This window comes from Cavia porcellus, unplaced genomic scaffold (assembly GCF_034190915.1).
Source record: "Cavia porcellus strain 051 isolate PalLab524CR breed Dunkin Hartley unplaced genomic scaffold, mCavPor4.1 scaffold_16, whole genome shotgun sequence".
NCBI lineage: Eukaryota > Metazoa > Chordata > Mammalia > Rodentia > Caviidae > Cavia > Cavia porcellus.
In genome coordinates this window covers 34,244,711-34,272,464 of record NW_026947499.1, presented here as the reverse complement: position 1 = coordinate 34,272,464, position 27,754 = coordinate 34,244,711, and the positions used below count along the sequence as shown (strand labels likewise).

General features: G+C 51.5%; 2 protein-coding genes and 1 long non-coding RNA gene across 4 annotated transcripts; 2 read left to right on the top strand and 1 right to left on the bottom strand.

Moving 5' to 3' along the window:
- Positions 1-308: 308 nt before the first annotated feature.
- Mmp25 (matrix metallopeptidase 25) lies at positions 309-13,788 on the bottom strand. Its single transcript, XM_023560920.2, has 10 exons — positions 13,216-13,788; positions 12,653-12,785; positions 10,751-10,886; positions 10,378-10,667; positions 5,840-6,016; positions 5,641-5,725; positions 5,429-5,511; positions 4,755-4,907; positions 4,418-4,675; positions 309-4,241 (listed from the first exon to the last, which is right to left on the bottom strand). Exons 1-10 carry the CDS (start codon positions 13,315-13,317, stop codon positions 3,970-3,972), a joined length of 1,689 nt encoding a protein of 562 aa, XP_023416688.1. The 5' UTR covers positions 13,318-13,788; the 3' UTR covers positions 309-3,969.
- Positions 13,789-13,794: 6 nt separating this feature from the next.
- LOC134470709 (uncharacterized) lies at positions 13,795-15,098 on the top strand. The gene is made up of 2 exons (XR_010039809.1): positions 13,795-14,396; positions 14,540-15,098. It is a non-coding gene; the product is annotated as an uncharacterized LOC134470709 (long non-coding RNA).
- Positions 15,099-20,081: 4,983 nt separating this feature from the next.
- Positions 20,082-27,734, top strand: Bicdl2 (BICD family like cargo adaptor 2). Of its 2 annotated transcripts, none has more exons than XM_013142269.2 (10): positions 20,082-20,205; positions 21,407-21,702; positions 24,039-24,254; positions 24,380-24,496; positions 24,604-24,750; positions 25,537-25,734; positions 25,852-26,001; positions 26,731-26,861; positions 27,072-27,192; positions 27,275-27,734. In XM_013142269.2, the coding sequence occupies exons 2-10, from the start codon at positions 21,421-21,423 to the stop codon at positions 27,434-27,436; spliced, it is 1,524 nt and encodes a 507-aa protein (XP_012997723.1). In that variant the 5' UTR covers positions 20,082-20,205; positions 21,407-21,420; the 3' UTR covers positions 27,437-27,734. The 2 variants fall into 2 exon arrangements, with proteins under 2 accessions (XP_012997723.1, XP_003477748.1); XM_003477700.3 differs by having other exon boundaries at positions 20,092-20,205; positions 21,394-21,702.
- Positions 27,735-27,754: the final 20 nt, after the last annotated feature.

Sequence of the window (27,754 nt, the reverse complement as noted above, 5' to 3'; positions counted from 1 at the left end):
CAATCAGCAAGAATTACAGTACTGTATAAACAAAATGTACTATATGATAAAAGACATTGAGGCTTTGTAAACAAGATGTTCAGCCAGACGTGCTGAGAGGCTGAGGGAGTGGGATTGTCATGAGTTAAAGGCAGCCTGGGCTACATAAGTGAGTTAAAGGCCAGCCTGTACTACATAGTGAGACCCTGTCTCAAAAAAACTAAAATTTACAGAAATGTAAAAAAAAAGGCGTAAGTCTGAACAGTGAGTTGTAAGTTTAACAGCATGCTTTGGTCATAAATTCAAACAGTAGTTAAACAAGTAGGTCATTAAATGAGAAATATCTGTATTGAGATCCTGTCTTTAAAAAAACATTGACAAACAAAACTCAACCCAGTTACACTGGGATTACAGTCATGTACCACCATGTTGGGCTTCATGCATACATTTCTGTGAGGGTGACTTAGGTTGGGGATGTAGCTCAGGGCTATAACACCTGCCTGACAAGTGTTAAGGCCCTGAGTTCAACTCTCAGTACCAAAGGAAAAAAAAAATGGGCTTTTCATTTTTGTTGGGTGTGGACCTAGGAGTGAACTGCTGAATCAGAGGGCAACTATCTTTCAGGCTTTGAGGAATAGTCAGACTTTTCTCCACAGTGTCTATACCACATTCCATTACCAGCTGCAAGGTGTGAGAGTTCCAGTTACTCTATCTCTTCATCAACGTCTGCTATTATTCATTTATTTAATTGTAGACATACTAGTAAATTTAACTGTGCAGTACCAGAGATGAAACCCAAAGTTATAGCACTAAGTTACATTCCCAAGCCTTGTAAGTTTTTTTTTTTTTTTCCCTGAGATAGAATCTCACTAATTTACTAAGTTGTCCAGGTTGGGCTCAAAGTTGTAATCCTCCTGCCTCAGCCTCTCAAAATTCTGGATTATAGATATGCATCATCATGCCCAGCTCCCATTATATTTCTGAGTTACATTTCCATGATAACTAATGATGCTCTAGAATCTTTTTTATGTGCTAATCAACCTTTTTCTTTTTTTCCTTTTTTTTTTTTTTTTTTTTTTGTCTTTTTCCTTTTTATCGGTACCAGGGATCAAACTCACAACTGCCTGCTTGCAAGGCAGGTGCTTATGCCGCTGAGGTAAATCTGCAGCCCCTAATCAACCTTTTTCTATCTGGAAAGAATGTATACTCAGCTCTTTACCCACTTTTAATTTGGCTGTCTTTTTATTATTAAGATGTTATTTCGGGGCTGGGGATTTAGCTCAGTGGCATAAGCACCTGCCTTGCAAGCAGGTGGTCATGAGTTCAATCCCTGGTACTGATAAAAAAAAAAAAGTTAAAGGAAAGATGTTATTTATTTTGGATATGTCTCCGATAAGATATATAAAATCAAATATCTCCCATGCTTTGAGTTGACTTACAAGTTCCTGATAGTATCCTTCGAAACACAAAGCAAATTTTGATCTTGGTTGTGGGATTGTACCATGTTTTTACTGTACCATGCTGAAAATAACAGTAATCATTCTGGTATGTTTTTGTGTAGTAGGCAATAAAGTACTGACTGGAGTCTATATGTAGCCATGAAAACATCTTGGTTTCTCAGCTTTCCTCTGGGCTTCCCCTCAATCAACTTTTGGTTTCTCCCTCTGCTGCTTCCTCTTCTTTCTACTTCAATACTCCCTGCTCTGAAGAACCCTGGATTCATTCCAGCTTCTGCAAAACAGAGCAGTTCATGTCTGTCCAGTTACTGCCACCAAACTTCACCCAGGACCTTCAGTGCTCAGAAGAAACGAAGAGCTTTTTCTAGTTTTATTCTCCAGAGTGGGGCTGTTTCCCTCTCCTCCTACTTGGAAGGAAGCCGATAGAGGACCACATGGCTTCCAAGTGGCTTAGATTCATCAGATCATAAACTGGTGGAGGAGGCTTGACTCTTCTCATGCTGACCTAGGGGTCAGGAACAAGTGGGGCTAACTTTTCCTGGTTTCTTGAAGTGCTGTCCATGGTCTGGGATCCCCCAAAGGATTTTGGCACCAGTGGAACTAGGCAGAACCCTAAAAAAGTAGTCCTTGCGACTGAGGATTTAGCTCAGTGACATAAGCACCTGCCTGGCAGGCTGAGGTCATGATTTCAATCCCTGGTACAAAAAAAAAAAAAAAAAAAAAAAGTTACCTAAACACAAAGTGGTCCTCTAAGTGACTCAACTCTGAGGGGAATGGACACCTCTCAACCAAGGCCATCCGCCTGGCCCCGTAGAGAATACAGGAAGAGACTAGCACCTGGGAGGGAGGCCACAGCGATGCCATGAGACAGCCAGCTTCCTTGGCTATCAGGGCACACATCCTGCCCAAGCTTCTTGGTTTTTTTTGTTTGTTTGTTTGTACCAGGATCAAACTCACAACCTTGCACTTGCCAGGCAGGTGCTCATGCCACTGAGCTAAATCTCTGGCCCACCCAAGATGCTTAAAATGCAGATTCCTAACTTCATCCCAAATCAGGATTCAGGGTGCAGGTACGGGATCTACATTTTTAATTTTCATGGGTGAGTTCTGATATGGAATATTCCAGAAGCAATGATGCTTCTGAATCTGGGGAGTAGAGGTGATGAGGTGTCCTAGGCCTCATCTATTCCTTAACCTAGAATTACCTGTAAGGCTGGCCAAGGGTGCTAAGGAGGCGGGGCTGAGCAGAATCTGTCCACTAGTAGCCCTGAGCCTATAGTAGCCAAGTTGTTCTAGAGCCAAATTGTGGTACTTTACCAAGGGCATGGAGAAGATGCTCATTTTAGGAGGTTGCTGGGTTTTGGGTGGTTCCTAGGCCTTATGCTCTGGGGTTAGAGTGATTAGTGGGATGTAGTAGTGAGGGGGAAATTAAATTTTTAAATAAAGCAAACATGTCCGGACAGGCAAACACATTTGGACAGGTCTGATAACAGAACATTTCTCTCTTCCTTTGTGTAACCCATCTTTGCTACCTTTTTGTATAACTGATGGCCTTGCAATTTTTTTTTTCTTCAGTACTGGGGATTGAACTCACAACCTTGCACTTGCCAGGCAGACACTTATGCCACTGAGCTAAATCCCCAGCCATAACCTGAAATGTTTATACTCCCTTACCAACCCAAGATATCTCCTAACCCTCCAATCACAATGTGCCAAATCTATTTTTGTACCTCCGTTCTTCCCATAAAAGTCCCAGAACCCAGCCAGGCAGGCCTCTGACTCTTTGGAAGCAAACCCAGTCAAGCCCACCAGTGTAATAAGCTGCCTCCTAAACCTTCTCAGTGCCGTTTCTTCCCGTGTTTGGTTTGTTTTCCCTAACAGTAGAAGCCAAACAGGGAGACAAGACCAAATAGGTTTGAAGACACAGAGCAGGTATGAAGAGGTGCAACTCAGTGTCCTGATCTGATGTTTCAGCTAAAGGCTCAATCAGATACTAGGCACAGTCCCAATAGGGTGGGGGTGGGAGGCTGGGGAGAGTCCACAGACTGTGTTCTGAAACAGCCGGGCTGTTCCGGGAAACGGTGAGTCCTGCTGGGTCATCGTGCCCAGGACAGAGTCCCCTTCTTGCGAACCGCCGAGAGGACGTCCTGCGTCCAATCCAACAGCTCTGCTGGAGCTCTCGCCACGCCCTCTAACCGAGCTCACTGCGTCCTGTTCCTTTTGGGATCTGGAGAGAGGGTCTGCACTGTCCCCTGGCGGTTTCGGAGGCCCAGGCCGACTGCGGAGGGCCGGGGGACTACGGCCACTGGGTGCGTGCGCCTCCTGGCGACGGACTCCAGCCTGCCGGTGTCCTCCAGCGCTGCCAAGGGCACAAGCGGAGCAGGTGGGTGGGTAGTCAGGTCCAGGCTGCACCGCTCTTCCCACGTCAGAGACTCTACCGGCCGTGGAAATGCACCCTGGGGCTTGGCAGTGGCTCACAACCCCACACTGGTCCCGCGGTGGGCGTGGGGCTGCTCGGCTCTGGATGGCCCCCTCAGCAGGAGGAGACCTCTCCCACCAACAGGAGCAGGAAGAGCAGCAGGAGGGGCTTGGGCAGCTGCCCTGGGGCCAGATTGAGGTTGCAGGGACAATCGCAGGTTTCGGACTTGGGGGTTGCTTTGGGAGGTATAGGCCTTCGAGGACCAGAATCTGGGACAGGACAGTCCAGCCACTCGGGCCCCATGGGCTGGGGCGAGTCTGGGTCGGTCTTGACGCTGCCTTTGGGAAATCGCCAGTAGTGGACGCCCTTGAAGAAGTAGGTGTCACCTGTTGGCGGGGAGGACACACTTTAGGAATCTGGTCCAGACCTGTCCCAATCGCGCCCCTCCTCTTCCCAGGTCCTCTGCCATCCTACACTGGACCCCTAACTCCTGACCCAAACCCCAGCCCCAAGGGCCGGTAACTCAGAAGCTCCAGCAGCCTCTCGCCCTGTGTTCCCCCACCTGCATTGCTGACGGTGACATCGTCCGGAGAGGGGGGCGCCCCTTCCCAGAGGCTCAGGTCGCGCGGGTAGCCAGGGTCCGGGCGCGCGGCCGCCTCGTCGTAGCGCCAGTACTGCTGGCCCCGGATCAGGTAGGTCTTCCCGTTAAGCGGCCAAGAGAACGCGGCGTCAACCTCCTCACCCGCAGGCAGCCCCAGCACCGTGATCGGCTGCGCGACGCCCTCCACTTGCCGGTCGCGGAACACCCAGAACTGGGAGCCTGGAGCGGGGGCGCGTGGTCAGCACGGGGCCCCCGCCCACCTGCCCGCAGCTCCCTGGCACCTCCAACCTGCGCTCACCGCTGAAGAGGAGGATTCGGCCGTCTTGGTGGCGGGCATAGGCGGCCTGAATGACCTTCACGTAACTGGGCAGTCCCTCCCAGAAGCGGTGCAGCCGGGCAGGACGGGGGGATACCAGTTGTCCTGAGGGCTGGAGGCGCCAAAACCAGGGGCCTGCAGGTGAAGGGGAGGGCATGGGGCCATGGCATGGTAGCAGGCCCTGTCCCACACGCTGCCTGGGGGCGGGCCAGGTCTTGGGTGCTGGTAGAGGTGGGGGTGTGCTCCTAGAAATCCAGGGCACATGGATCCAGGGTGACCACTCCTCAGTGGCCTACCTGAGATTTTCTTTTCTTTTCTTTTCTTTTCTTTTTGGTACTGGAGATGGAACTCATGACCTCAGGATTGCCAGGCAGGCGCTTATGCCACTTAGCTAAATCTCCGGCCTTTTTTTTTTAACACCCAAAGATTCACTTCCGGGGCTGGGGATTTTGCTCAGCGGCATAAGCGCCTGCCTTGCAAGCAGGCAGTTGTGAGTTCTATCCCTGGTACGGATAAAAAGGAAAAAGACAAAAAAAAAAAAAAAAAAGAAACCAAAGTCTCACTTCCCAGAAAACCTCCCATCATGAGGGGAAGAGTCATTCTTAAATGGGTAGGAAGCCAAATATAAGGGGCAGGGGCCATCTAAAGCCACTCACCTTTGAAGAAGAAAGTTTCACCTCGAATGTTGGCAATGGCGTCAAAATTGCCCTCACATCTATCAGGGACAGGTGTGGAGGGGCTGGGGAGGGAAAGCCAGTGAGCAGAGCCTGGGGCCCTTCCACGCCCTTGACCACAATCCCCGTCTCCTGGTGGGCACTGAGGCTGGGGAGCTGGTCATCCTGGTTCACACAGCTGGTAGGAGACTCACCTGTCAGGGGGCAGGGCTGGGGGCTGGGGAGAAGGAATCAGGGGTTTCCTTGTGGGCTTGTCACTTGTGGTCTGGGACGGTTTCCCTGCAAGGATAAAGTCACACAGGTGTGGGTTTTGTGGGCCTTATGAGTCTGTGGTAGAGACCAAGGGAAAGCCACAGTAGAGCTGATTCAGAGTAGGCCCCCCACTTGCCATACCATACAGCTGCTGCAGGCCATCGCGATCATCCTGGGACAGGCGGTAATTGTGTGGGTCTCCCACCGGGCCCTGGTAGAAGGGCCTCATAATGGAGTTGGGTGCAGAGGAGTGACCCAGGCCCAGGACATGGCCGAACTCGTGAACTGCCACAGCAAACAGATCAGTGCCCTCACCATCTGGAGAAGGGGAGAGTGGGCTGGAGCCAAGGCCAACTGGCACCAGGAAGGGAAGCTGGGGAGCAGAGCCTGCTGGCCACCAGGAGCAGCCAAAAGACTCTTGGAGAGGACCCAGGCCTCTGTGGCCTTGACCCCTCCTTGAGTCATGTCATCATTCCTATATTCCTTCACCCACTCAAATATTTTTAGGTAGCCCTGTTTGACAGTGCTGACACTTGGGTTAGGGCTAAAGTAACCCATAAACTGGACACAGGCAGGCTGACCTTATGCTAGTCACTCCCTAGAAAAGGAAAACTGTGCATAGAGAAACTTGGGGGACAGAAACCCCCAGTGTATGCAGTTTCTCCAGGAAACTCCTGTCTTTGGAGCTGTCTTCTTGGTTCCAGTTGATAGAGACCCCCACCATTTCCTCATCTCAATATTGTGGACCTCCCACTTCCTCTCTCCTTCCCTCCCCTTCTCCACCCACCTCTCCACATCCTTCACCCCTCCCCCAGCTGCTCTGGCCACAGCCACCCTATCTGTTCCCAGGGATCCTCCCCCTCCCCCTGCTGGCCTTCCTCCATGCCCTGCATCTCCTGATGGAGAACACTGAGCTCCCTCCTGCAAGCACTCACAGACCACAGCTTGTTGCAGTGGCGCCCAGCCTCTTCCCACCATAGCAGTCTCTTCCCTTAGGACCCAACCCTGGGGCCAGTACAGAGCCTCTTCAGGCTGCTGGAGAAGGCCAGATCTTCATCAGTCAGGATCTGGCTCTAGCTGGGAGAGAGACCCCACCGAGAAGACCCAGACAATGACGGAGCTGAGTAAAACCCACAGAGCATAGGTTTTTAAAAGATACTGATCTTGTCTGTGGAAATCTCTAGGGTCATCAACACTGGAAGTAGGATTATTGGAAATTACCTGGTATATTAAAGCACTTTTCCTTTGGCCTTTGTGGCTGATAGCTGACACTAAGAGTGAAATAATTAGGCAAGTTCTAAAAGGATTAGCAAACACTTGGGCTCTTTACCTCAAGCCCTTACCTCTTATCCTCAATCTACACAGACGGAAACTGAGGCACAAGAGCAAGCAAGGTGGGAGGCAGAGCTGGGACTGAAGGCAGCTCTCAGCTGTGTATCCTGCCCTGGACAGTCCCTACTCAAACTGCATGTGTTGTGGACTTCCGTTCTGACTTTGTCTTCTTAGTACTCTGAATTCTTCTGAGAAGTCAGAGGAAGGTTGTAGTTTCAGTCAGTTTGATCTCTTCTCTAGTCTTCCTTCCTTGAATTGGCTTTCCTTTACCAGCATGAGGCTTCCGGGTAAGCAACCCCCATCCCACACCCTCTCAGGCTATGCAGCTTGGGAAATTATATGATCTCACGCTGGGGCTGGGGGAGGGTGGCTGGTCCCTCCTCTCATCCCTGCTCTCTGCCCCAGCCAGCTGCAGAGATTGCCTGCTCCTTTGCACTGTCCTCTCAGCCTCCATTCCTTGAAGCTGTGACCCAGCAATTTCATGACCTAGCCAGACCCTGTCTCAAAATAAAAAAATAAAAAGGGCCAGGGATGTAGCTCAGTGTAAAGGACCTGGGTTCAATTGCCACTACAAAAAAAAAAAAAAAAAGAAAGAAAAAAAATCACTTGGTACCTGGATGACCACACTCAGGCCTGTGTCATTTACTGGACTTGTTTCCTGTGCTGGCCATCACTGACCACTTCCTCCTTTACTCTTGTTCTTCATTACCTTTGGCCTATTCATTCTCCATCTCTGTTAGTTTCTCCTCCCCATCTGCCTGCCTCTTAGCTGTGGGCTGCTGTAGGTCACTGTACTTGACCTTTGCATGCTACATGGTTCTCCCAGTGACCTTACCATAGGCCCCTTCAACTCTAAAATCTGCCCCCAAATCCAGTCTGATAGTGGCTGGCACCATGGAGACCACCACTCTGGACCAGAGTAAAGGGTTGTGGGTGAATCACCTGGCTAATTTGCAAGTCGTGCTGCCATCAGGCACTATTTTCATCTCAGTGGAGAAGTGAACATCAGTAACTTGTATGTACTACAAGTGATATTCTGTTTTGTTTTGAGACAGGGTCTCGAACTGTAGTCCAGGATGGCCTCGAATTCACAGCAATCCTCCTGGCTCAACCTCTATGCCCAGCATACTACAAGTGACCTGATTCAGGTTCAAAGGTCACATAATAAATAAATAAATTTTGTTTAAAAATTCACATGCTGGGGCTGGGGGTTTAGCTCAGCGGCATAAGCGCCTGCCTTGAAAGCAGGCAGTTGTGAGTTCGATCCCTGGTACCGATAAAAAGGAAAAAGACAAAAAAAAAAAGTTCACATGCTTGGACTGTGGGTGTAACTTAGTAAAAAAAAGCGGGGGGGGGGCTTGGTTAGCATGGGTGAGACCTTAGGTTTGATCCCTAGCATACAAAAATTAATTCATTAACAAAAATGTAGGAACCAACCTGCTTAATGGTGTAGCATGTGCCACACTGTGGATGCAGTCTGTGACATACTGACAGGACTGGCCACCAGCTATGGCTGAGCCTCTCCACCTTTAGCAGCCCACAGCCAGTGACTGTGCCATAGGGTACCAGAAAGAGCTGGCCTATGCTCTGCAGTGCTGGGAGACCAGGCTCCTCCCCAGCACAGACCACATCCTTGCTCAGCCCTCTATCCTCTCCTGCTTCTCTCCCCCTCCGCACATGCTCCTGAAAAATTGTTTGCCTAAGAACTGCAAGCTGGAGCTCCACTTCTGGAAACCTGACTTAGGACAGTAAAGTCCACGGTCTAGTGCAAATAAGTCAGTGCTTGTGCCACTTACGCAGAGCATCTGTGTCCTGCAAACATCCATCTAAATCTGCCTTCAGGCCACCTTCCCCTCATGCACATCAGCAGAAGCAACCTCCAGAATCCTAAGCTGGACCCTGACATCATCTCCCCCCTCCATCCCTTGTCCCCAGGATCCTACCAGATCCCAATCTTTGGCCATCCTAAATGACTTCCCTCGCATCTATCCTCTCCACCATTACCCACCTGGTCTGTTACCTGAGCCAAACAGTAACTCTTGCCTCCTTGCCACCATCCACCTTCCCCTCTGGATCCAGAGATATTTTTAGAATACACAGCCATGTGATGGATTCCCATTGCCTTCAGAACCTGACCAAATCCTCACCCTTTCTTTCCTAAATCCTTTCTGATGCCAGGCATGATGATACACGCCTATAATCCCAGCACTCCGGAGGCCAGGCAGGAGGCTCACTTCAAGTGAGGCCAGCCTGAGCTACATATTGACTTCAAGACCATATATAGCAAGACCTGTCTCAAAAAACAAAAACAATATCAAAAACAGAAACACAGCCGGGCATGGTGGCACATGCCTGTAATCCCAGCACTTGGGAGGCTGAGACAGGAAGATCATTGCAAATTGCAGCTATAAAGTGAGCTCAGGGCCAGCCTGCACTGCATTGTGAGACTCTGTATCAAAAAGACAAAACAAAACAAAAAACCAAGATCTTTTGTATGGGCTCCCTCCCACTACCATATATTTGCCTTCCAGAAAAAGTGTCCTGGGCATGCAGGCCCTTGGTGGCTCCTCCTGACTGGCACTTGGGTAGCTCACTGGCTTGTACTTTCTCACTGTTTGTCCCCCTCAGTGTGTGCCCCAGGAGAACAGGGCCATGTCCTCTAGCCTGCACTGCTCACCATGAGTGAGGGTATATATACTGAATGAAGAGTCGTGCTGTCGTCTCTGACAACGCTTCCTCTCACCCTAGACTTTTGGGCTGACACCTCCCCTGAGCACTTGCAATTGCACGACTTCCTCTGCTGAGATTTCCAGCAGTTGTGTCATCATGTGTAGTAATTGCAAGTTACTCTTCCTCCTTAGCTATAGGACAAAGAAGTTGTTTTGACTCTCTGGTCAGTCCCACCCAGAGCCAGGCACCAATAGGCCTCGCTGGTGACTGATTTTATGTATCAATTTGGCCATGCCACGGTGCCCAATGGTTTGATCAAACACCAGTCCAGATATTGCTGCAAAGGTGTTTTGGAGACATGCTTAAGGTAAAGCAATTATCCTACAGGTAAGTGAGCCAGGTCCAATCAGTTCAGCATGTAACAGCAAAAATAGAGGGGAAAAAAACAAACAAAGGAAACAGAGGGTTTTAGGGGGAAGGAATTCTGCCCCAGTCATCCCTGTGAACCCATTCCTTAAGACAAATCTCATCACACACTCACTCCACACACACTTGCTACTGCTGTTTCTCTGGAGACACCTTACTGATTCAGGCTCCATCAATCAATTAGTTTAAAACTTGTCCATTAGGACAGGCAGATCTGGGGAGAGGACCTCTTTAAATATGGGACATTTTACCTTTTGACCCAAATGTCCAGATCTCCTCATCATCGAAGTGAGTATCCCCAGAGATGGGGTGCTCCCCGGGGAAATAGGCATGGGCTAAGGTGCCACCCAGCCCATCAAAGGGGTAACTGTCTAGGTGGTAGCCCCGGGAGAAGTCGATGAGGATGTCAGGCTCCTGATGCTGAGAGGACACCTCCTGGAATGTGAGGTCAGACTCCACAGCCCAGGCGGTCAGGGCGTAGCTCATAAGGGTCCGCACAGTCTCCCGGGTCAGCTGTGAGCTCTGGGGGAAGGACTGGACCCTAGGCAGAGAGAGAGCAGGTAGCTGTGGAAGGAGAGGGTGCCCGGGAGGCTTCACTGGCAGGCAGGGGGCACCAGGACCTACCTCCACGTCAGAGTGCGCTTCTTCCACACACTGCCACCCAGAGCATAGCGCCTGCGACGCCTGACAAGCCCTGCCGGACCAAGCACGTCAGGCAGCGAGCATCGGGGTTTGTGCATGGTGGCAACTGTCGCTGGGTCTGTAGGAAATGGGGCAGGGGGTGCTGGTGTCAGCACTAGGAGAGCCTGTCCAAAGCAGGTATGGTTAATTTTTTGACACAGAGAAATTGAGACTCTGGGAGGTTAAGAAATTTGCCAGGATCTGAATTCAAGCTGCCTAACTCTGGAAGCAAGCTCCTATCACATCATGACCATAGCCCCCAGTGGACAGTACCCCTTCTACCTCACCTGGGTACACTAGCTGCCCCAGGGGGCACTCTGCGGCTCAGCTGTGCCCCCACACCCCCTTTCCTGAGCCTGAGAAGGCAGACTCAGGAGAAAGGGGCCTCAGGGGCAGAATGTGCTTCCTTCCCTTGAGAGCTGGAACTCCCGGGAAGCTGCCCACACTTCATCCCATTGCTCCTAATGCTCATGACACCCTGATCAAGCCCAAAGCCTCCAGCAGGAGCCTCTGGCTCCCTGTAGCAAGCCACCCCCTCCCCGGTTAGGTCTTCCTGGAATCCGCTTTTCTGTCTCAGCTCCATCCCCACTCATCTTCCAGTTAAGGTCAAACTACATTCGGAGTTGAGGTGACAAACAGTAAAGGAGAACATAGAGATGTCAGGACCCAGTTCAAGGCTGTTTCAAGAGTGGACAGGACAGAAAAATCTTCCCTGTAGTAAGCCAGTGTCCTTCAATCTCTCCCTTCCTCTCTCTTTGACCCCATAAATACAGGCACTCAGCTCAGCTGCTTCTGGTCACACTTCACTCCAGCCACCATCACCCCTTCCCTGACTACCACAAAGGCCTCCTTCTTGTTCTCCACTCCCCTCTCTCTTGCAGCAATGACAGGAAGCATGAAACAGTAAATCAGATAGAGTTGTTTCCCTTCTTCAAACCTCCCTTGGTTTCTTATCATCCCTGGAATCAAACCCAACACCTTTCAAGGCCCCCTAACCAGGCTCTTGCCTAAGACCTTTAGCTCTCCTTTCACTCCAAGCACATAAACTTATACTTACCATGGGGCATTTGCATTTACTGGGACAGCTTTCTCTTTCATTTTTCTATGGCTGGTTCCTTTTGGTGGTCTCAGAAAGGCCTGACCTAACCGGACCTGCCCCTCACTATGATTAGCATTTTCTTTTCTTTTCTTTTCTTTGTCTTTTTTTCCTTTTTATCGGTACCGGGGATCGAACTCACGACTGCCTGCTTTCAAGGCAGGCACTTATGCTGCTGAGCTAAACCCCCAGCCCCAGCATTTTATTTTCTTCACCCCTTAGTCTGGGGATGCAGTTCGGCAGTAAATTAATTGCTTGCTCAGCATGCGTGGGCCTTGAGTTCAGTCCTCCCACTTCAAAACAAATGCATATATACACAGCACTATCTGAAATAATCTTGCATGTTTATGTTCTAGACTTATGTTTTTCTTGCCCCAGGATGTTAGTGTTTTTGAGGGGGGCAAAGGTGAGGTGGGGTCCCAGGAACTGAACTCAGGATCTTGCACTTGCAAGGTAGGCACCACACCAATGAGCTATACCCTTGGCCCCTTAGGATGTTAGCTCTGTAGGAGCCAGGACTTTATCTACTTTTTCCATGGCTGTAACGGTGGGTCTCAAATGGCTGGGTGTCTAAGAGGTTCCTGAAAAAGGTCTGTTGAAAGACAGATGCCTGAGAGACTCCAGGGTGGAGCTGGGACTTAAGATCAGCATCCTCACAGCTCCTGAGATTCAGGTGCACGCTGAAGTTTAGAGATGGTCAGTTGGGGCACTGAGGCAGGTCTGCAGAATCAGGGAGGGTCGGTACCTACCCATGAGGCCTGTTTCGGGCAGCCCAGCAAATCTTTGCATGACTTTGATGGCATCTCGAAGCTTTGCAGGGCTCTGCAGCTGGGCCTGGGCGGGGTGAGGTGGTGGCAGGTAGCCATAACGGGTCAGCCAGTCCTAGGCCATCCGAAGGTACAGATAAAGCCGGAGGGTAGGAGGATGGAGCTCTCCCTTCTCACCAGTATCCTGTAAGCCGCCCCTCCCCCCGCCTTCCCCCAGCATCCGGAGTCCAGAGCCCCCCAGCCCCGGATGCCGGCCTGCTCCCCTTTCCTCAAGGCCCCCACACCCAGCGCTGGGTTTGCCGGTCTCTGTCTATACCCAAGAGTTGCAGCCCCATCTGCTTTCCATCCCTGCTCCTCCCCAGAACTGCTAAATCTGGGGCCCAAACCTCCGACAGATCCAACAATCGGGTTGTCCCTAGACACCATCTTTAGTCACTCTGTGAACATGTGAACCTGGCCCGCTGTCTCGGGGCACAGAAGTCCAGGCGCCCGACTACCCTCTCCCGGCCTCCCTGCGGATCCTAGGAGTCCGGAGCTCAGCTCACCACGCCCAGGCTCATGTCCTGCGCCGAGGGCTTCGGGACGCGAGCAGGAGACGACAGGAGCGGCAGGAGCAGCGACAGGAGCCCGAGTACCTGCCGCTGCATGCTGTTTGCCGGCCTGGGCACTGGGCTTGACCTCAGCAGCCCTGGGGACCAGCAGGAAGAGGCTAGGGGTCCAGAGAGGGCCGGAGGACACAGCGCAGGGTAGAAAGGCTGCGCAGGTGTGGACCCGGATCCAGAGAGAGAGCGTTTGAGCGAGGGATTGACGCCGGGCAGCAACAGCGGAGGGTCCAGGGGTCCGGGGGCGGACGCGGGGCCCACGTGAAGTTGAGGGATCCCAAGAGGGTCGAGAGGGCGCAGGTCCGCGGCTGCTGCAGCTCGGGGTCCTGGGCGTGGTCCTGACTTCCATATACCGGAGGGCCAGGTGGGGCGGACCCAGCTAAGCGGCAGGGCGCCCAATCTTGGGACGTTCAGCCTGTGAAGGGGCGGGCCAGACCGGGGCCCCCGCCTTCTCTGAGCGCTTCAAAGCAGGGTCGGTGGACTGGACTCTCCTCCCACCTCCATCCACCCTGCTCGCAAGTTTCTCTTCCCGAATTCGCGCTACTCACGCTCCCCGGGAGCATCTTCCGTGACTGTTGGAGCAGAGCTCACTTCTACTTTTTTATTTTTTGTTTTTTTTTTTTTAAAGACAGGATCTCGCTATGTAGGTTAGGCTGGCCTCGAAATCTCAGCGGTACTCCTGCCTCAGCCTCCCGAGTGCTGAGATTACAGGCGCCATCTCGCCGGCTCTACATTATTCCGACTGCACGAACCGAGGGAACTGCGGCCCGGCCTCCCCTCCCCCGCATTACATCACCTCCACCCCCTAGCCAACCTTCCCCAGGACCCCAGGCCACCGGCAGTCTGAGCGCCAGGGGGATTTCCGGGCAGAAGAAGGCGGGGAAGAAAGCTTCCCTTCCCCGCGGGATCCTGCCGGCCAGCTGTGCACCGCCGGATCATCCCCCGCAAACCCACGTGCTGCACGCGTCTGCGCCTCAGTGCTCCCGTGATGTTGGTTTCCCTAGACCCCAGACGCAGGGGTTGCTACCGTGCTGGGCGAGTGAAGAAGGATCCAGGGAATCCGCTTCTCTGCCAGGGGCGGGGAGAGCCTGAGTTCGACTGACCGTCGATCCTTGGAGCAGCCGGTAGGGGGAGCCAAAATGAACGCCAGATGCCTCTCCCCCACACACCTCCGCATTGTGCTGGGGCCCGAACCCAGGGTCCTCGCACTGCATCCCTATTCATCCCCTACTCATTTAATTGTTTTGTTTGTTTGTTTTTGAGACAGGGTCTCGATAAGTCGCCCAGCCCGAGCTCAAATTCTCATCCTTGTGCCTCAACCTCCCAGAGTGCAGGGATTACAGGCAAGTATCAACTTGCCCAGCTTCATCTGCATTTTAGACAAAATAGCAAACAGTCGATGCAAAGAAAAACACTGATAGCCTGCCTTTCTCTAATAGGGTTTCTGTAACAACATGCCACAGGCTGGGCGGCTTACCCAGAAATTTATTTTTCCACAGACCTGAAAGCTGGAAGGCCAAGGTCAAGAAGCCAGGAGGGTCCGCTTCCTCTCAGGCCTCTATCCTAGGCCACCATTTGCTGTCTCTTCACAAAGTTTTCCTGTGCTCCTCCTAAAAGGACATCGGTCAGTTGAAATTAACCAGCTCTTTATAGGACCTATATCTAAATACAGTCACATTCTGAGGTGCTTCACTAAGAGGATTTTGAGGCCGGGGATTTAGGGCAGCAGCATAAGTGCCTGTCTGGCAAGTGCAAGATTGTGAGTTCGATCCCTGCTACCAAAAAAATTAAATTAAGTTAAATTAAAGGATTTTGAGGAAACATAATTCAGTCCATAGCAGATCCTGTTTGTCATCAAATCTGCAAGATTAGAAACATCTAAAGAGGGGATTTAGCTCAGGAGCGAAAGCGCCTGCCTAGCAAGTGTGAGGTCTTGAGTTCCATCCTCGGTACCAAAAACAAACAAACAACAAAAAAAGAAAGAAAGAAAGAAAAAAAAAAATGAAAGAAAGAAAAAGAAAAAACATCTGAAGATCGGGCTGGGGCCTGCCTTGCAAACACATGGTCCTAAGTTCAATGCCCCGTACCACTAAAAAAAAAAAAAAAAAAAAAAAAAAAGTCTGAAGATGCCAGGTATTGGTAAGTGGTTGTCTTACAATGGGCACCACCCAGAATTTGGTTGAGATTGAACACTGATGAAGCCCAAAGTTCACTGAAGTGAAGTCACTGAAGTGAACATGAAACCAGTCACAAACCTGTAATCTTAGCACTCAGGAGGCTGAGGCAGGAAAATGCAACAAGCTCAAGGTCAACCTAGGCTACACGAAAAGACCCTGCTTCAAAAAAAAAGGGTGGGGGGAGGCTGGGGATTTAGCTCAGCGGCATAAGCGCCTGCCTTGCAAGCAGGCAGTCGTGAGTTCGATCCCTGGTACCAGGAAAAAGACAAAAAAAAAAAAAAAAAAAAAAAAAAAAAGGCAAGAGTTTGATTATTTAATGATGAACTTTCTAGGGGGACCAGGGAAGGCTTTCTCCTACTGGTAAGAAAATGATCCAAGAAGCCAGGTATGGAAACGACCCAAGAAGCCAGGTATGGTGATATACACTTGTAATTCCAGTACTATGGTAGGTCAAGGTAGGAGGATCACAAATTCTAACCAAGCCTGGGCAATTTAGTGAGACCCTGGATCAAAATAGACAATAAAGCCAGGAGTTTTCAAGGTCATGAGTTAGATCCACGGTACCAAAAATAAATAATAAACAAAAATTTAAAAAATAAAAAAAGAAGCTGGGTGTACATACCTATAATCCCAGCACTAGGGGGGCTGAGGCAGGAGGATTGCTGTGATGTTGAGATCAGTCTAGGCTATGTAGTGAGTTCAAGGCCATCCTGGACTACATAGTTAGACCCTGTTTTAAAAATACCAAAAATCAAAAAAAAAAGTACGGCAGAGGGATGCAGTTGTAGTGAAGACTGCGTTGAATCCCCAGAACCACAAAATAAAATAGAAAGGAAATGGTCTGAGTGATAAAGGGCTTTTACTGTGGTGAGGGGATGAGTCTGGGGGTGAAGGTCCCTCCAAAGTGGCCAGGGCTTTCCAGATTTCAACTTCTTTCTCTCTCTCTTTGTCTCTCTCTGTCTGTCTGAGACAGAGAGACCTAACTCATCCAGATGTGGACAAAGGGGAAGAGAATGCACAGAACTTTAAAGGTGTCAGTAGTCAGACATCAAAAATAGAGTCAGACTCCTTATTATAGGGAGCTAATGAAAACCTGCCCTTGGGAAACCAGTTTGGTGATGTTGAATAAAGCTGAAACATTTAGGATCTGTGGTGGACAAAAGTGACCATAGACCCTTCTTTGCCCCTCCCCTCCCTGAGAGTAACATTAAAGTTTTTCCACATCACCCACTGACAGCCAGACAGCTCAGGTACCAGATGCAGTGGGGAGGCCTCCCATGGACTTCAGCCCCAGCTACTATTTGCCTGAAATTTCTGAAATCCCAATAGCAAGAATCACCCAAAAGGGACTGGGGATTTGGCTCAACAGCAAAAGCGCCTACAGGCAAGTGCCTGTCTGGCAAACGCTAAGTCATGAGTTTGATCCCTGGTACAAAAAAAAAGGCAAAAAAAGAATCACCAACAGAATCTAGAGAAAAAGAGAGAGAAAGGGAGACAGAGACAGAAGAGCATGTGTAAGGCTTTCCCAGTATAACAAACAAACAAACATCAATTGATTTAAGCCTCTAAATTGTGGGGTGGTCGCTGGCTGTGCCATCATGGCTGGCTGCATTCTTTCCTTATCTGGACATATACCAGCCTCTTCAGGGCTTCCCTGAGGCTTCTCAGAGTAGCCAGAACTCTGTCTAGCAGGAAGACTGAAGGCCAGAACCTCTGGTTCCGGAGAAGCCTAGAGACTATATTCAAATGTCCTAAGAGCTCTGGGGCTGGAAGTCCCACCAGGTGGGATTGGAGAGTCTGTGTATGCCCACAAATGGCTTTGCCTCTCTGAGCTGTCCCCTGTGAATGGTGTGACCTCATAGGGCTACCCCAGGGGATTAAAAAAAAATGTAACATGTGGTTGAGTCACTTCTGTGACCCTGGGAAAGATCACCAGCTGGGACTAAGTATACTACCTCATCCTCATTAATCTTATACTTCTAGAAGCTATAAAATGTTATCACTCCCATTTTACAGATGAGAAGACTGAAGGATGGAAAGATTAATTACCTGAACAGCACAGGAATACATATCTATAAGGGGCCAAACTGGGATTTGGACTGAAGCCACAGGATACCAACCCCCATGAACAAAGCTCTTCCGCTTTATTATTAGATAGGATTAGTTCCTGACTTGAGGTCTATACTCTTGCCTGTATGCTAAGTAGACTGTGAACCTCTTGGCAGAAGGGTCTTAGCCACATCATCTGTCTGATGGGAGTGGGTCAGGACAGATGTGCTGAGCATGGTGTGATGAAGCCTGGGTGATTCTGGCACTTGGAGGGTACCCTAAGTTTATGTTTGCCACAGAGTCAGGTGGCAGTGGAAGCTGGAGTGCCTTTAACCTTTCTAGGCAATGAAGCTCTGATAAGTCTCTTGCTCCCCTTGCAAAGTACTGGTTCTCTCCACTTTCTGCTAGCAGAAAGCCTGTCCTGGCTCCAGAACCCAAGTCCTAGCCCCTGAAGGAGTCTTTGCAACTCTTTTCCCACAAGCCAGAAGTCCCAGCTCCCACCCACTCCTGTTTCCCTAAGTCCCTAGTAACTAGGCTGTCAGCTCCTAAAGAGACAGGGGCCCTGACTCCAGCCAGAGGTATGCAAACCTAACTGGTACTGATTGACAAAAGCTAATTATGAGACCAGGGGTGTAGCTATGGCAGAGCACTTGTTTAATGTGTGTGAGGCCCCCAGTCCTACAAAAGGAGAAAAAGCGGGGAAAGCAAGTTAGCTAGCCTGGACCAGTGGTACATGCCTATAATCCCAGCTGCTCTGAAAACTGACGCAGAAGGATCACAAGTTTGAAGCTAGTCTGGGCAACTTAGTGAGACCTTGTCTCGAAATAAAATGTAAAAATAGGGCTGTAGCTCAGTGGTAAAGGGCTTGCCTAGCACTTGCAAAGCCCGGAGTTTGATCCCCATAAATAAACCTGACTATCCTCTGGCAGTCGTTTGAAATCAGCTAGGCAGGAGTATTTTTCACCACAGAAACTCACACATACAAGTCAGCGCTTCTTTTCTCCCCAAGGAGGCTGCTTTTATCTACTCAGCCATGCTCTCTTCTTCCCATCCTCTGCATGTCTCCCCTCCAGACCAAGAGCCCCCATCTGTCTAAAACCTAAGGAGCCCTAGGGTCTGAAGAGTCATGATAAGCCTCAAAGCCTGGGTAGGCACCCCTGCATGCTCAGGTGAGGCTGAGGCTGACCTCAGTCATCTGCCCTGGCCCCTCGTTCTCCCTGTCAAGGACCCCAGCCCCAGCTGAGCATGAGGCTAGCTCCATACAAGGTAGCAACCAACCAAGAGCACCAAGTTTTGATCCACACATAATTGATAGTGTCTACAAGCAAGTCACCTTAGCTGTCTGGGTTTCAGTGTGAATCTCTGCAGTGTGGCAATCAGTAAAGAGCATGGCCCTAGGATCACATTTCTGCTATCCACAGTCAAGGGATGGGTCACCTTGCTGAGCCTCAGCTGGCTTATATATGTATTAGTAGTCTCTGCTTCACTGGAATACCATGAAAACAGGTTATTCCCACAAAAGAGCTGATTTAGCAGAGGGCATAGCATATTAGGTTGGTTGTTGTTTCCATTGTTAATACTTTCTTATCCCAAGGCAGGCATGGTGGTGCATGCCTATAATCCTAGCAGTCTTGGAGCCTGAAGCAAGTGAATCACAAATTTGAGTGGAGACAGCAATTTAGCAACTGAGAGAGACCCTTTCTCTAAAATAAAAATTTTAAAAAATTGCTTGGTAAGGTGGTGCATTCCTATAATCCTAGCATTCGGGAGATTGAGGCAGGAGAATTATAGAAAGTGAGAGATCAGACTAGGGCTATATTGTGAGTTAAAGGCCGGCCTGACTACATAACAAGACCCTGTCACAAAACATCAAAAAATAAAATAAGTAAAAACGATTTTTAAAAGGACTGGGATTCTGGGCGTGGTGGCACACTCCTGTAATCCCAGCACTGGAGAGGTGGAGGCAGGAGGATTGTTGCAAGTTTGAGACCTGCCTGGGCTACAAAGTGAGCTCAAAGTTAGCCTGAACTGCATAGCGAGACCTTGTCTTAAAAAGACAAAAATAAATAAAAACATAAATAAAAGGACTGGGGCAAGTGAAATAAACCAGAAAGTTAAATACCATCTGGTTTCTCTCATATGAAAAACTCAAAGTATAAATAATTTAAAGAGCAAAATGAAAGACAGATGACAGGACACAGAGAGATGGGGAGAGAGTCTACAGATGGAGGGAGACAAGAGGGGGAAAGGGGAAGTAAAATGGATTAAAATGCAATATACTGCATACATGTACCAATTCTCCACAATGTATCTATTCAATACAAACCACAAACGAATGCAGCTCAGTGTGAAGGTCGTAGCTTTCAGCCCCTAAAGACGCAAAACAAAACAAAACAAAAAAAGAAAAATTTACAGGACAATCTTGAGGGGACAGGAAAAAAGCGTATCTCTGCCTCAGCGTAGACTCACAAGCAGTAGATGCTCAATTAACGCAGTCAATTCCAACAGCGGCAGCAAAATGGGTTGGCACCTCTGAGAAGGTGGAGGCGACTTTCCTTTGACCCCGCCTGGCCGTTCGGGCCACCAGGAGGCGTCCCGGCCCCTCCCGAGGCACCGCCCCCTCACCTGTGCGGCCCGAACACCTGGCGCCGCCTCCGGAAGAGGGGACTGGGCACCGCGGGGACCTGGACGCAGCCGACGGTGGCAGGTGAGAGTTGGGGGCGCCGAGGGCGGGACCCTGTGGCTTCGGGTCGGACTGTCCGTGGAGGATGAGGATTAGGCGGGACAGGCCCAGACGCCGTGTCGGGGGGCAGTCGCGACACGGACAGGACAGGACAGGACAGGACAGGACAGGACAGGAAGGAAGGCTTCGGCCATCTGGGTGCAGAAGGCACCCGGGTTCGGAAGACCCTGCCTGGGGTGCGGCTCGGGCGGCAGCGCGGGGACCACGGTGGCACCCCGGGCTGTGCGCGCAGCAGAGGGAGGAGCAGGACCCGAGCGCGCGCTTCCGCGTGTGCGGGGGGGGGGGGCGGGCACCCCCGGGGTTCAGGGCCAAGTGCCCGCGTGCCGGGCCTTCCTCTCGAGAGCGGTGCCCCCAGCACCTGCGGCCTTGAGCGGCCCTGGGGACCCAGGTCTCCTGTCCCAGGGGCGGGCCGGGAAGTAAACAGAAACTCACGGTGGCGGCGGCGATGCACCGGCCGGCACAACCTGTTACCTCGCCCTGCCTGGGCCAGCTGCCAGGGGCCTGGGAAATGAGGGTCTTCAGGGGATGGCTTCTGGGTCCCGACTGGTGGGGTCAGGAATGCCTGGGTCTTAGAAAAGGTGAGAGAATGGGGCTGGGAGTCCAGGAGAGAACACCAAGGGTAGGACCTTCAAGTCTGGAGTTCAAAACCCCTGGGAAACTAGGAGGGAGAAGAAAGGACTGGGAGCTGGGGAGCTGGGATTCGGGGAAGGGAGGAAGCTGTATTCTTGGCAAGTGTGGGGACACCTAAGTTCCCAAGGGGGAGTGCCTCATATTTTTGGAAGAAGGAGCTGAACTTATCCCTGAGTGCTGGGTCCACACTTCACACTTGGACCCAGCTTGAGTTCTGGCAATCCATGCCCGAATGGTGAGAGGCTGGGAGCAAAAGAGCTGAGCTCTGGGACAGGGCATAGGGACTGCCAGGAGCGTGGCTCTGGTCCCAGAGTATGGGTCCCAAGTGTCCTGGGGGCAGAAGCAGAAGGGAGGTGTCTCATTTCCTTCTGCTCCCTGCCTCAGTCTACCCTGGGGACATTAACGGAGTTGGGTGGCCAAAACACAGGTCATTAACCCCTCTGTGCCAGGGAGGCCCTGGCTGCAGGACTTGGGATGACCAGGTGTGGGCCACCAAGGGGCAAGCACTTAGGCCTATAGCAGTCTGTTCCCACAGATGCTGCAGGTGCCATGAGCTCCCCGGAAGGGCCAAGCTTCCCCACGGGGCTGCTCTCCGGGGGCACCTCCCCGAGCGGTGATGAAGGCTTCTTCCCTTTTGTCCTGGAACGGAGGGATTCATTCCTGGGAGTGGGCCCTGGGCCTGGGGAGCCAGAGGACCTGGCCCTGCAACTACAGCAGAAGGAGAAGGATTTGTTGTTGGCGGCAGAACTTGGCAAGATGCTTCTGGAGCGCAACGAAGATCTTCGCAGGCAGCTGGAGACACTGAGCTCCCAGCACACTGAGCGTGAGGAAGTGAGCTGGCCACTGGGGGATGGCACAGGGCAAGAGGGCTGGGGTGACTGGGGAAGGGGAGCAAGACATGAAAAAGAGAGAGGATCGTAGGCAGGCATAGGACAGAGGGTGCCTCTGGGATAGTTTGGGACTGGGCCAAGTTCCCCTGGCTCAGGGCTTAGGAATAAGAATCCTGGGTTGGGGCTGTAGCTCAGTGGTAGAACACTTGTCTAGTATGTGCCAGGCTTTGAGTTTGATCCCTAGCACAAAGAAAAAAAAAAATCTAAGGACAAGTCAGGATCTAGATTCAGACATCTGCTTGACTGTGTGAACCTGGGCTGGCCCTCTGGATTTTCAGCCTGGCTCCTCAGCAACATAGTGTGACCCCACCCAACAGATCCTGGGTGCCACTCCCTCCTGCACCTAGCTAAGTGCTCTCCATGCATCATCTTGGTTCATTCTTGCTCAACCCTGCAAAGTAGGAAGAGTTCTTCCCTCTGCCCAGACTGTAGTCAGCCTTACTCTCATGCTGGGGCTCACATCTAAGCCCCTAAACAGCCTGCTATCATCCCCAATCTCTGCTCTGAGCTGACGTGGATAATAAACCACTCTGGGTTCTTACCACCAGACCACCTACTGGGTGTCTCACCACAATGGTACTTGATTACCTGTGCACAAGCAGTCTACCCCCTGTTGAATCCTCTACACCAGGTACCAAATTTACCTGCTTAGCTGGGCATGATGGCACATGCCTGTAATCCCAGCATTCAGGAGGCTGAGGCAGAAGGATCCACAAGTTCAAGGCCAATTTGAGCTACATATTGAATTCAAGGCCAGCTTGAACTGCATAATGAGACTCTGTCTCAAAAAATAAAATAAAAGAAATAAAACAAAACAATAACACCAAATTCACCTGCTTCTGGTAGTCTCTGCAGCTTTCATCCTGGGGCCAGCTCCCCTCCCTCTCTGCCTGGCATTCCCTCTTGGCTCCTGGAGTCAGTTCCCATGGAGCAACCAGTGACCATCAGGTCATTTCACTCTTAGTCCAGAATCTCACCCACAGCTCCCATCACACTTAAGATAAAAGTGAACTTCTCACCAAAGCCTAAAATCCCCAAGCTGACTCAAACTTGTACCCACGGGGCCTTTACATTGCCGTTCCTTGAGACAGCACTCTTCCTGGTGGTCTCCTTCTTGCCCTGCAGAAGTCAGTCCCAACCACAACTCCTCTGTAGGGGATGCCCATCCACCTTCTTCTCACTTACCACTTTCCCAGGCTTCTTCACAGCCCTCAGTATCCCTCTGAAATTAATGGTTCAAGCATGTAATTTTTCCCATGACCTTCTGGACTCTAAGCTGGTAAGGCAGTAAACTTCATGGCCTTGCTTAACCACGATAGACCATACAACAGAAGGAGCTCAGGAAGTATTGGTAGGTGGGAAGGATGGAACTTGAAGACATTAAAGGAATTTACCCAGGCTACACAGCAACAGAACTGAGCACCAGCCAGGACAATCAGACCTCAAACCTGCCAGCTTAATTACAGAGCCATATTAGGTTAAGCATTTGGCTGCCGGGGCTGGCATTTCTGCTCCATTAATTTACTGTGTGTGCTTGGACAAGAAGGTATTGAACCTCTCTGAGCCTGTATTCTCATCTGAGACTGTTAATGATTCTCCCTCTAGTGGATTAAATAAAATACTGCAGGTAGAGCCCTTGGCAGGACTACTTAATACAGTACTGATATTGTAGCAACTATGGTTATTGTCACCTGCCCTGGGCCCTTCCTGTTTTGAGGGCCCTTGACTTGGCTTCCTCCCTAAGATGGGCACCTGAGTGTACAAGCACACATCCCCTCACTGGTCAGGCAGGTTTGGGGAAGGGCAGACAGAGGGTGGAGCTCTGATAGGGCTGGCCAGGGATAATTAGAGGGAACAGGGAGAGGGACTGGTCAGAGCCTCAGCTTGCAGATCCCCTAGGACACCACAGGTGTGGGACTGAAACCATGGGCCGTGGCTTAAACTCTGCCAGACTCAGGCGCCAGAAACGGCGTTTGCGGCCTCGGGTCCAAGAGTCCAGGCAGCAGGTTGAGGTGAGTGGGCATCAGGGAGGCCTTACTCTCCCTGTCCAGTGCCAGCCTCCTGTCCAGCCAGAGTCTCTCTCCACTGCTTATCTGTAGTCTTGTCTCTGATCCTTGAATGTCCTCCCTTTGCAGTCCTATCCTATTTTCTCCCTTTTTTATGTCTCTCTCCCACCTCCACCATTCTCTCTTTGAGTCAGTGTCCTTCTGTCCTGCTGTCTGGGTTAGCTCCAGTTTCATGTCACCCTGTCTCTGACCCTCTGCATGGTCCCCACAGCGGCTGCAGCAGGAGAACCATGAGCTCCGCCGGGGCTTGGCAGCCCGGGGCGCAGAGTGGGAGGCCAGGGCTGTGGAGCTGGAAGGTGATGTGGCAGCCTTGCGGGCCCAGCTGGGAGAGCAGCGCTCAGAGCAACAGGACAGTGGACGAGAGCGGGCTCGGGCCCTTGGTGAGCTCAGTGAACAGAACCTCCGGCTTAGCCAGCAGCTGGCCCAGGTAGGTGACCCTGGCTCAGGAGAGGTGGGGCCTGCCAACACATGTATTCCCAGTGGGGCTAAGTGTCTTGGGTGGGTGTTGAAGTTAGAGCTAGCTTGGAATTTCATTCCCTGTCCCCTACCCAGGCCTCTCAGATGGAACAGGAGCTTCAGAGAGAACTGGATGCACTTCGGGCTCAGTGCCAGGCTCAAGCCCTGGCTGGAGCAGACCTGAGGACACAGCTAGAGAGTCTGCAAGGGGAGGTAGTCTTGCAGGGTGGGAATTCTAGGCTGAGTTGGGCTGAGGCAGAAGGGTGGGCCTTGGGGCATCTAGGACTGCCCCCTACCCAAGCTCTATGGCCTTGCCCCAGAATCAGATGCTGCAGAGCCGTCGGCATGACCTGGAGGCCCAGATTCGAAGCCTGCATGAGGAGGTGGACAAGGGCCAGGGCAGGCTGCAGACTACTCATGAGGAGCTGCTGCTGCTGAAGAGGGAGAGGAGAGAGCACAGCCTGGAGGTGACCTAAGGCTAGAGGGGGTGGGCAGTCAGCTGGGCCCTTGGCAAGGGCTTCAGGGATTTCTGGTAGTTATGGCCAGAGCTGGGTCACTGGGAGCCTGGCAGCTGTGTCAGAAGAGCATAGGCATTAGCCTGAGGGCAAGTGGGAGTCACAGAAGACTATTGAAGAGGGAGGTACGCTCCTAGAATGAATCAGAGCTAAAAGGCAGCTGAGAGACCAAGGAAGGGGCTGAGGTTAGAGTTCAGACTTTAAATGCTTGGTCTGAACCATATCTGGACATGAAGAAATGGAAAGAAAAGGGACATGGAGAAATGGAAAGAAACGTTTGAGATCTTAAGAGTTTACACTCCGAGATCAGATTACCTGGATTTTATCTCAACATCCTTTGTGTACTATTGTGGGGTTGCCAGCCTCAGTTTCCCCATCTTTGAGATGGGATGGGAATGACTGTGGTAAGGCTATAAGGCTCAGTAGGAAGGATCAGTAAACTCAAGATCCAAGCAATTAATAGAGCTAGAAAGTAGCTGAGCAGGAAAAAGGACGCACTTGGTGTGGGTGACCTTAATGGGGTGTGACTGCAAAGTGGGGGTTGATGCTTGGCGTGCCCTGCTTTACAAGTAAAGAAGCTATAAAACCCAGAAGTACACTGGCCCAAAGTGGCCCCTTGATCCAGGGCGTGCGTGGGAGCTGGGGTGCTGGCACGCAGGCACCCAGGTATGAATGTCATGGGGAGCAGGTGTCTGCCTGTGGGGCCAACCTTCTGTGCCTTGGCTCGACCCTCTGCAGCTGGAACGCACGCGCTTTGAGGCTGGTGAGGCTCTGAGCGCACTGAGAAGGCTGCAGCGGCGAGTCTTGGAGCTGGAGGAGGAATCACGCCTCCAGGACGCCAACATGTCCAGCAGCTCACTGCAGTCGGAGCTTGCCCACAGCCTCAACAGTGACCAAGACCAGGAGCAGGATGCCAGTGCAGGCAGAGACACCCAGGTGAGTTCCTGGCTCCAAGCTGGCTCCCCACCTGTGCCATGGGCAAGCAGCATAAAACTTTACTCCTCCTCTCACTATGAGAATCCACATGGTATTGACCAGTCCTTTGACCCACAGATCACTGTGTCCCTGGAGACTGAAGAGGCTTCCAGTCTCCGGCCTTCACCCCAGGTGGATAGCTTGGAGCCCCCTAAGAAGCGAGCACCCCTGAGTCCAGCAGAAATTTTAGAGGAGAAAGAGACGGAAGTGGCCAAACTGCAGGATGAAGTATGGGAGGGGTACAGCACTCCACCAGCTGTCCTGATCTCTTTTCCATCTTCACTTCCCAGCCTTTGTCTGATAAGCCCTGTCATCCCTATACCTGGATTTCTTACACTTCAATGAACTTGCAATCATGCTTTAAGAATTAGCCTGGGGACAGGGATTTAGCTCAGCAGCATAAGCACCTGCCTGACAAGCATGAGGTCACAAGTTCTATACCTCCTCCCCCCAAAAAATTAGCCTGGCTGTGCATGCAAGTTAATTCCAGGACTCTGAAAAGGTGAGGACAGGAAGAATAGGAGTTCAACTTCAGTTTGGAAAATTTAGCAGTATCCGACCCTGTCTCAAGACAAACAAACAAAAAATAATGGCATGTAGCACAGTGCAAAGGCCATGGTTCAATCTCCAGTGTGTGTCCGTAGGAAGAGGGAGTGGGAGGGATGGGGCTAGCTCCAGGAGACTTCCGGGGCTAAACCCCTCACTCTCATTGTATTTCCAACAATTCTCCTTGTAGCCCTCCTGCAGGCTTTTACCCCTACCTACCTGATTAATCCTACCCCACCCCACCCTGCATCAGCAAGGGACTCAGAGAATTCATTTCCAGAACAGGGCCACAAGTACCTAGTGTTTGTGGAGCAGGCAGGGGAGGGCGGTGACAGCCAGGCAAGCTAGAGCCAGGACTGCTTAGAAGGTCCAGGGGCTCACCTGCCTTGCTGCCCCCTACACTGCCTGCAGATTGCACTGCAGCAGGCAGAGCTGCAGACCCTGCGGGAAGAGCTGCAAAGGCAGAAGGAGCTTCGGACTCAGGAAGATCCCGAGGAGGCCCTGAGCAGGGCGCTTTCAGACCGCGACCAAGCCGTGAACAAGTGAGCCACTACTCTCTTCCTCCACAGTCCTAGGTGGAGCGACAGGGCCCAGGGTACTCTCCCCTGGCCTTCTTACCTCTGATATGGATTGAAGTTATTCCCATCCTGATTCGGGGACATTTTGACATTCATGATTTCAGTGTAAGCAACTCTGCTCCACCGAGGAGTCCTCAGCATCCTCAGACTATTATCTGCTCTTCCTGCCCGCAGGGCCCTGGAACTGTCTCTGGAGCTTGGCCGGGTCTCGCTTGAGCGAGACTCCCTGTCCCGAGAGCTGCTGCGCACCATCCGCCAGAAGGTGGCGCTAACGCAAGAGTTGGAGGCCTGGCAGGTGAGGGGCGGGGCGGGCTTGGTGGGAGGGACTCGAGACCAAGGCACCCTGGACAGTTACACATCAACCCCACCTCCCACAGGACGACATGCAGGTGGTGATTGGGCAGCAACTGCGCTCTCAACGGCAGAAGGAGCTGAGTGCAGCAGCATCAGGTCCACGCCGCACCTCCACTGGTTTCTCACTGCGCCTGGGTCCTGGGCCGGCTGGTGGCTTTCTCAGTAACCTCTTTCGAAGGACCTGACATCTGGCTGAGGAGGCATCCTTTCCCAAGGTGGCATTTACTTTCCTCTAATGGTCAATGGAGCTACAAGGCCCGGATTTCCCCGCCCCCAAAGCTGGGCCGGGGTTCTTCCCATGCAGGTGCCAGTTTTGGGGCCAGGGGCTGGTCGGTGGCAGAGCAAAGGCATCTATTTTAGCATCTGTATAGGTTTGTCTTCTCTACCTAGGCCCCCTGCTCTGGCCTGCTCCAGGGCAGGAGAGGGGGCAGGTATTTATGTATCAAAATTGGACAGAGTAATATATATAAATCACTACATGGACTTTTGGTCTCCATTCTTGG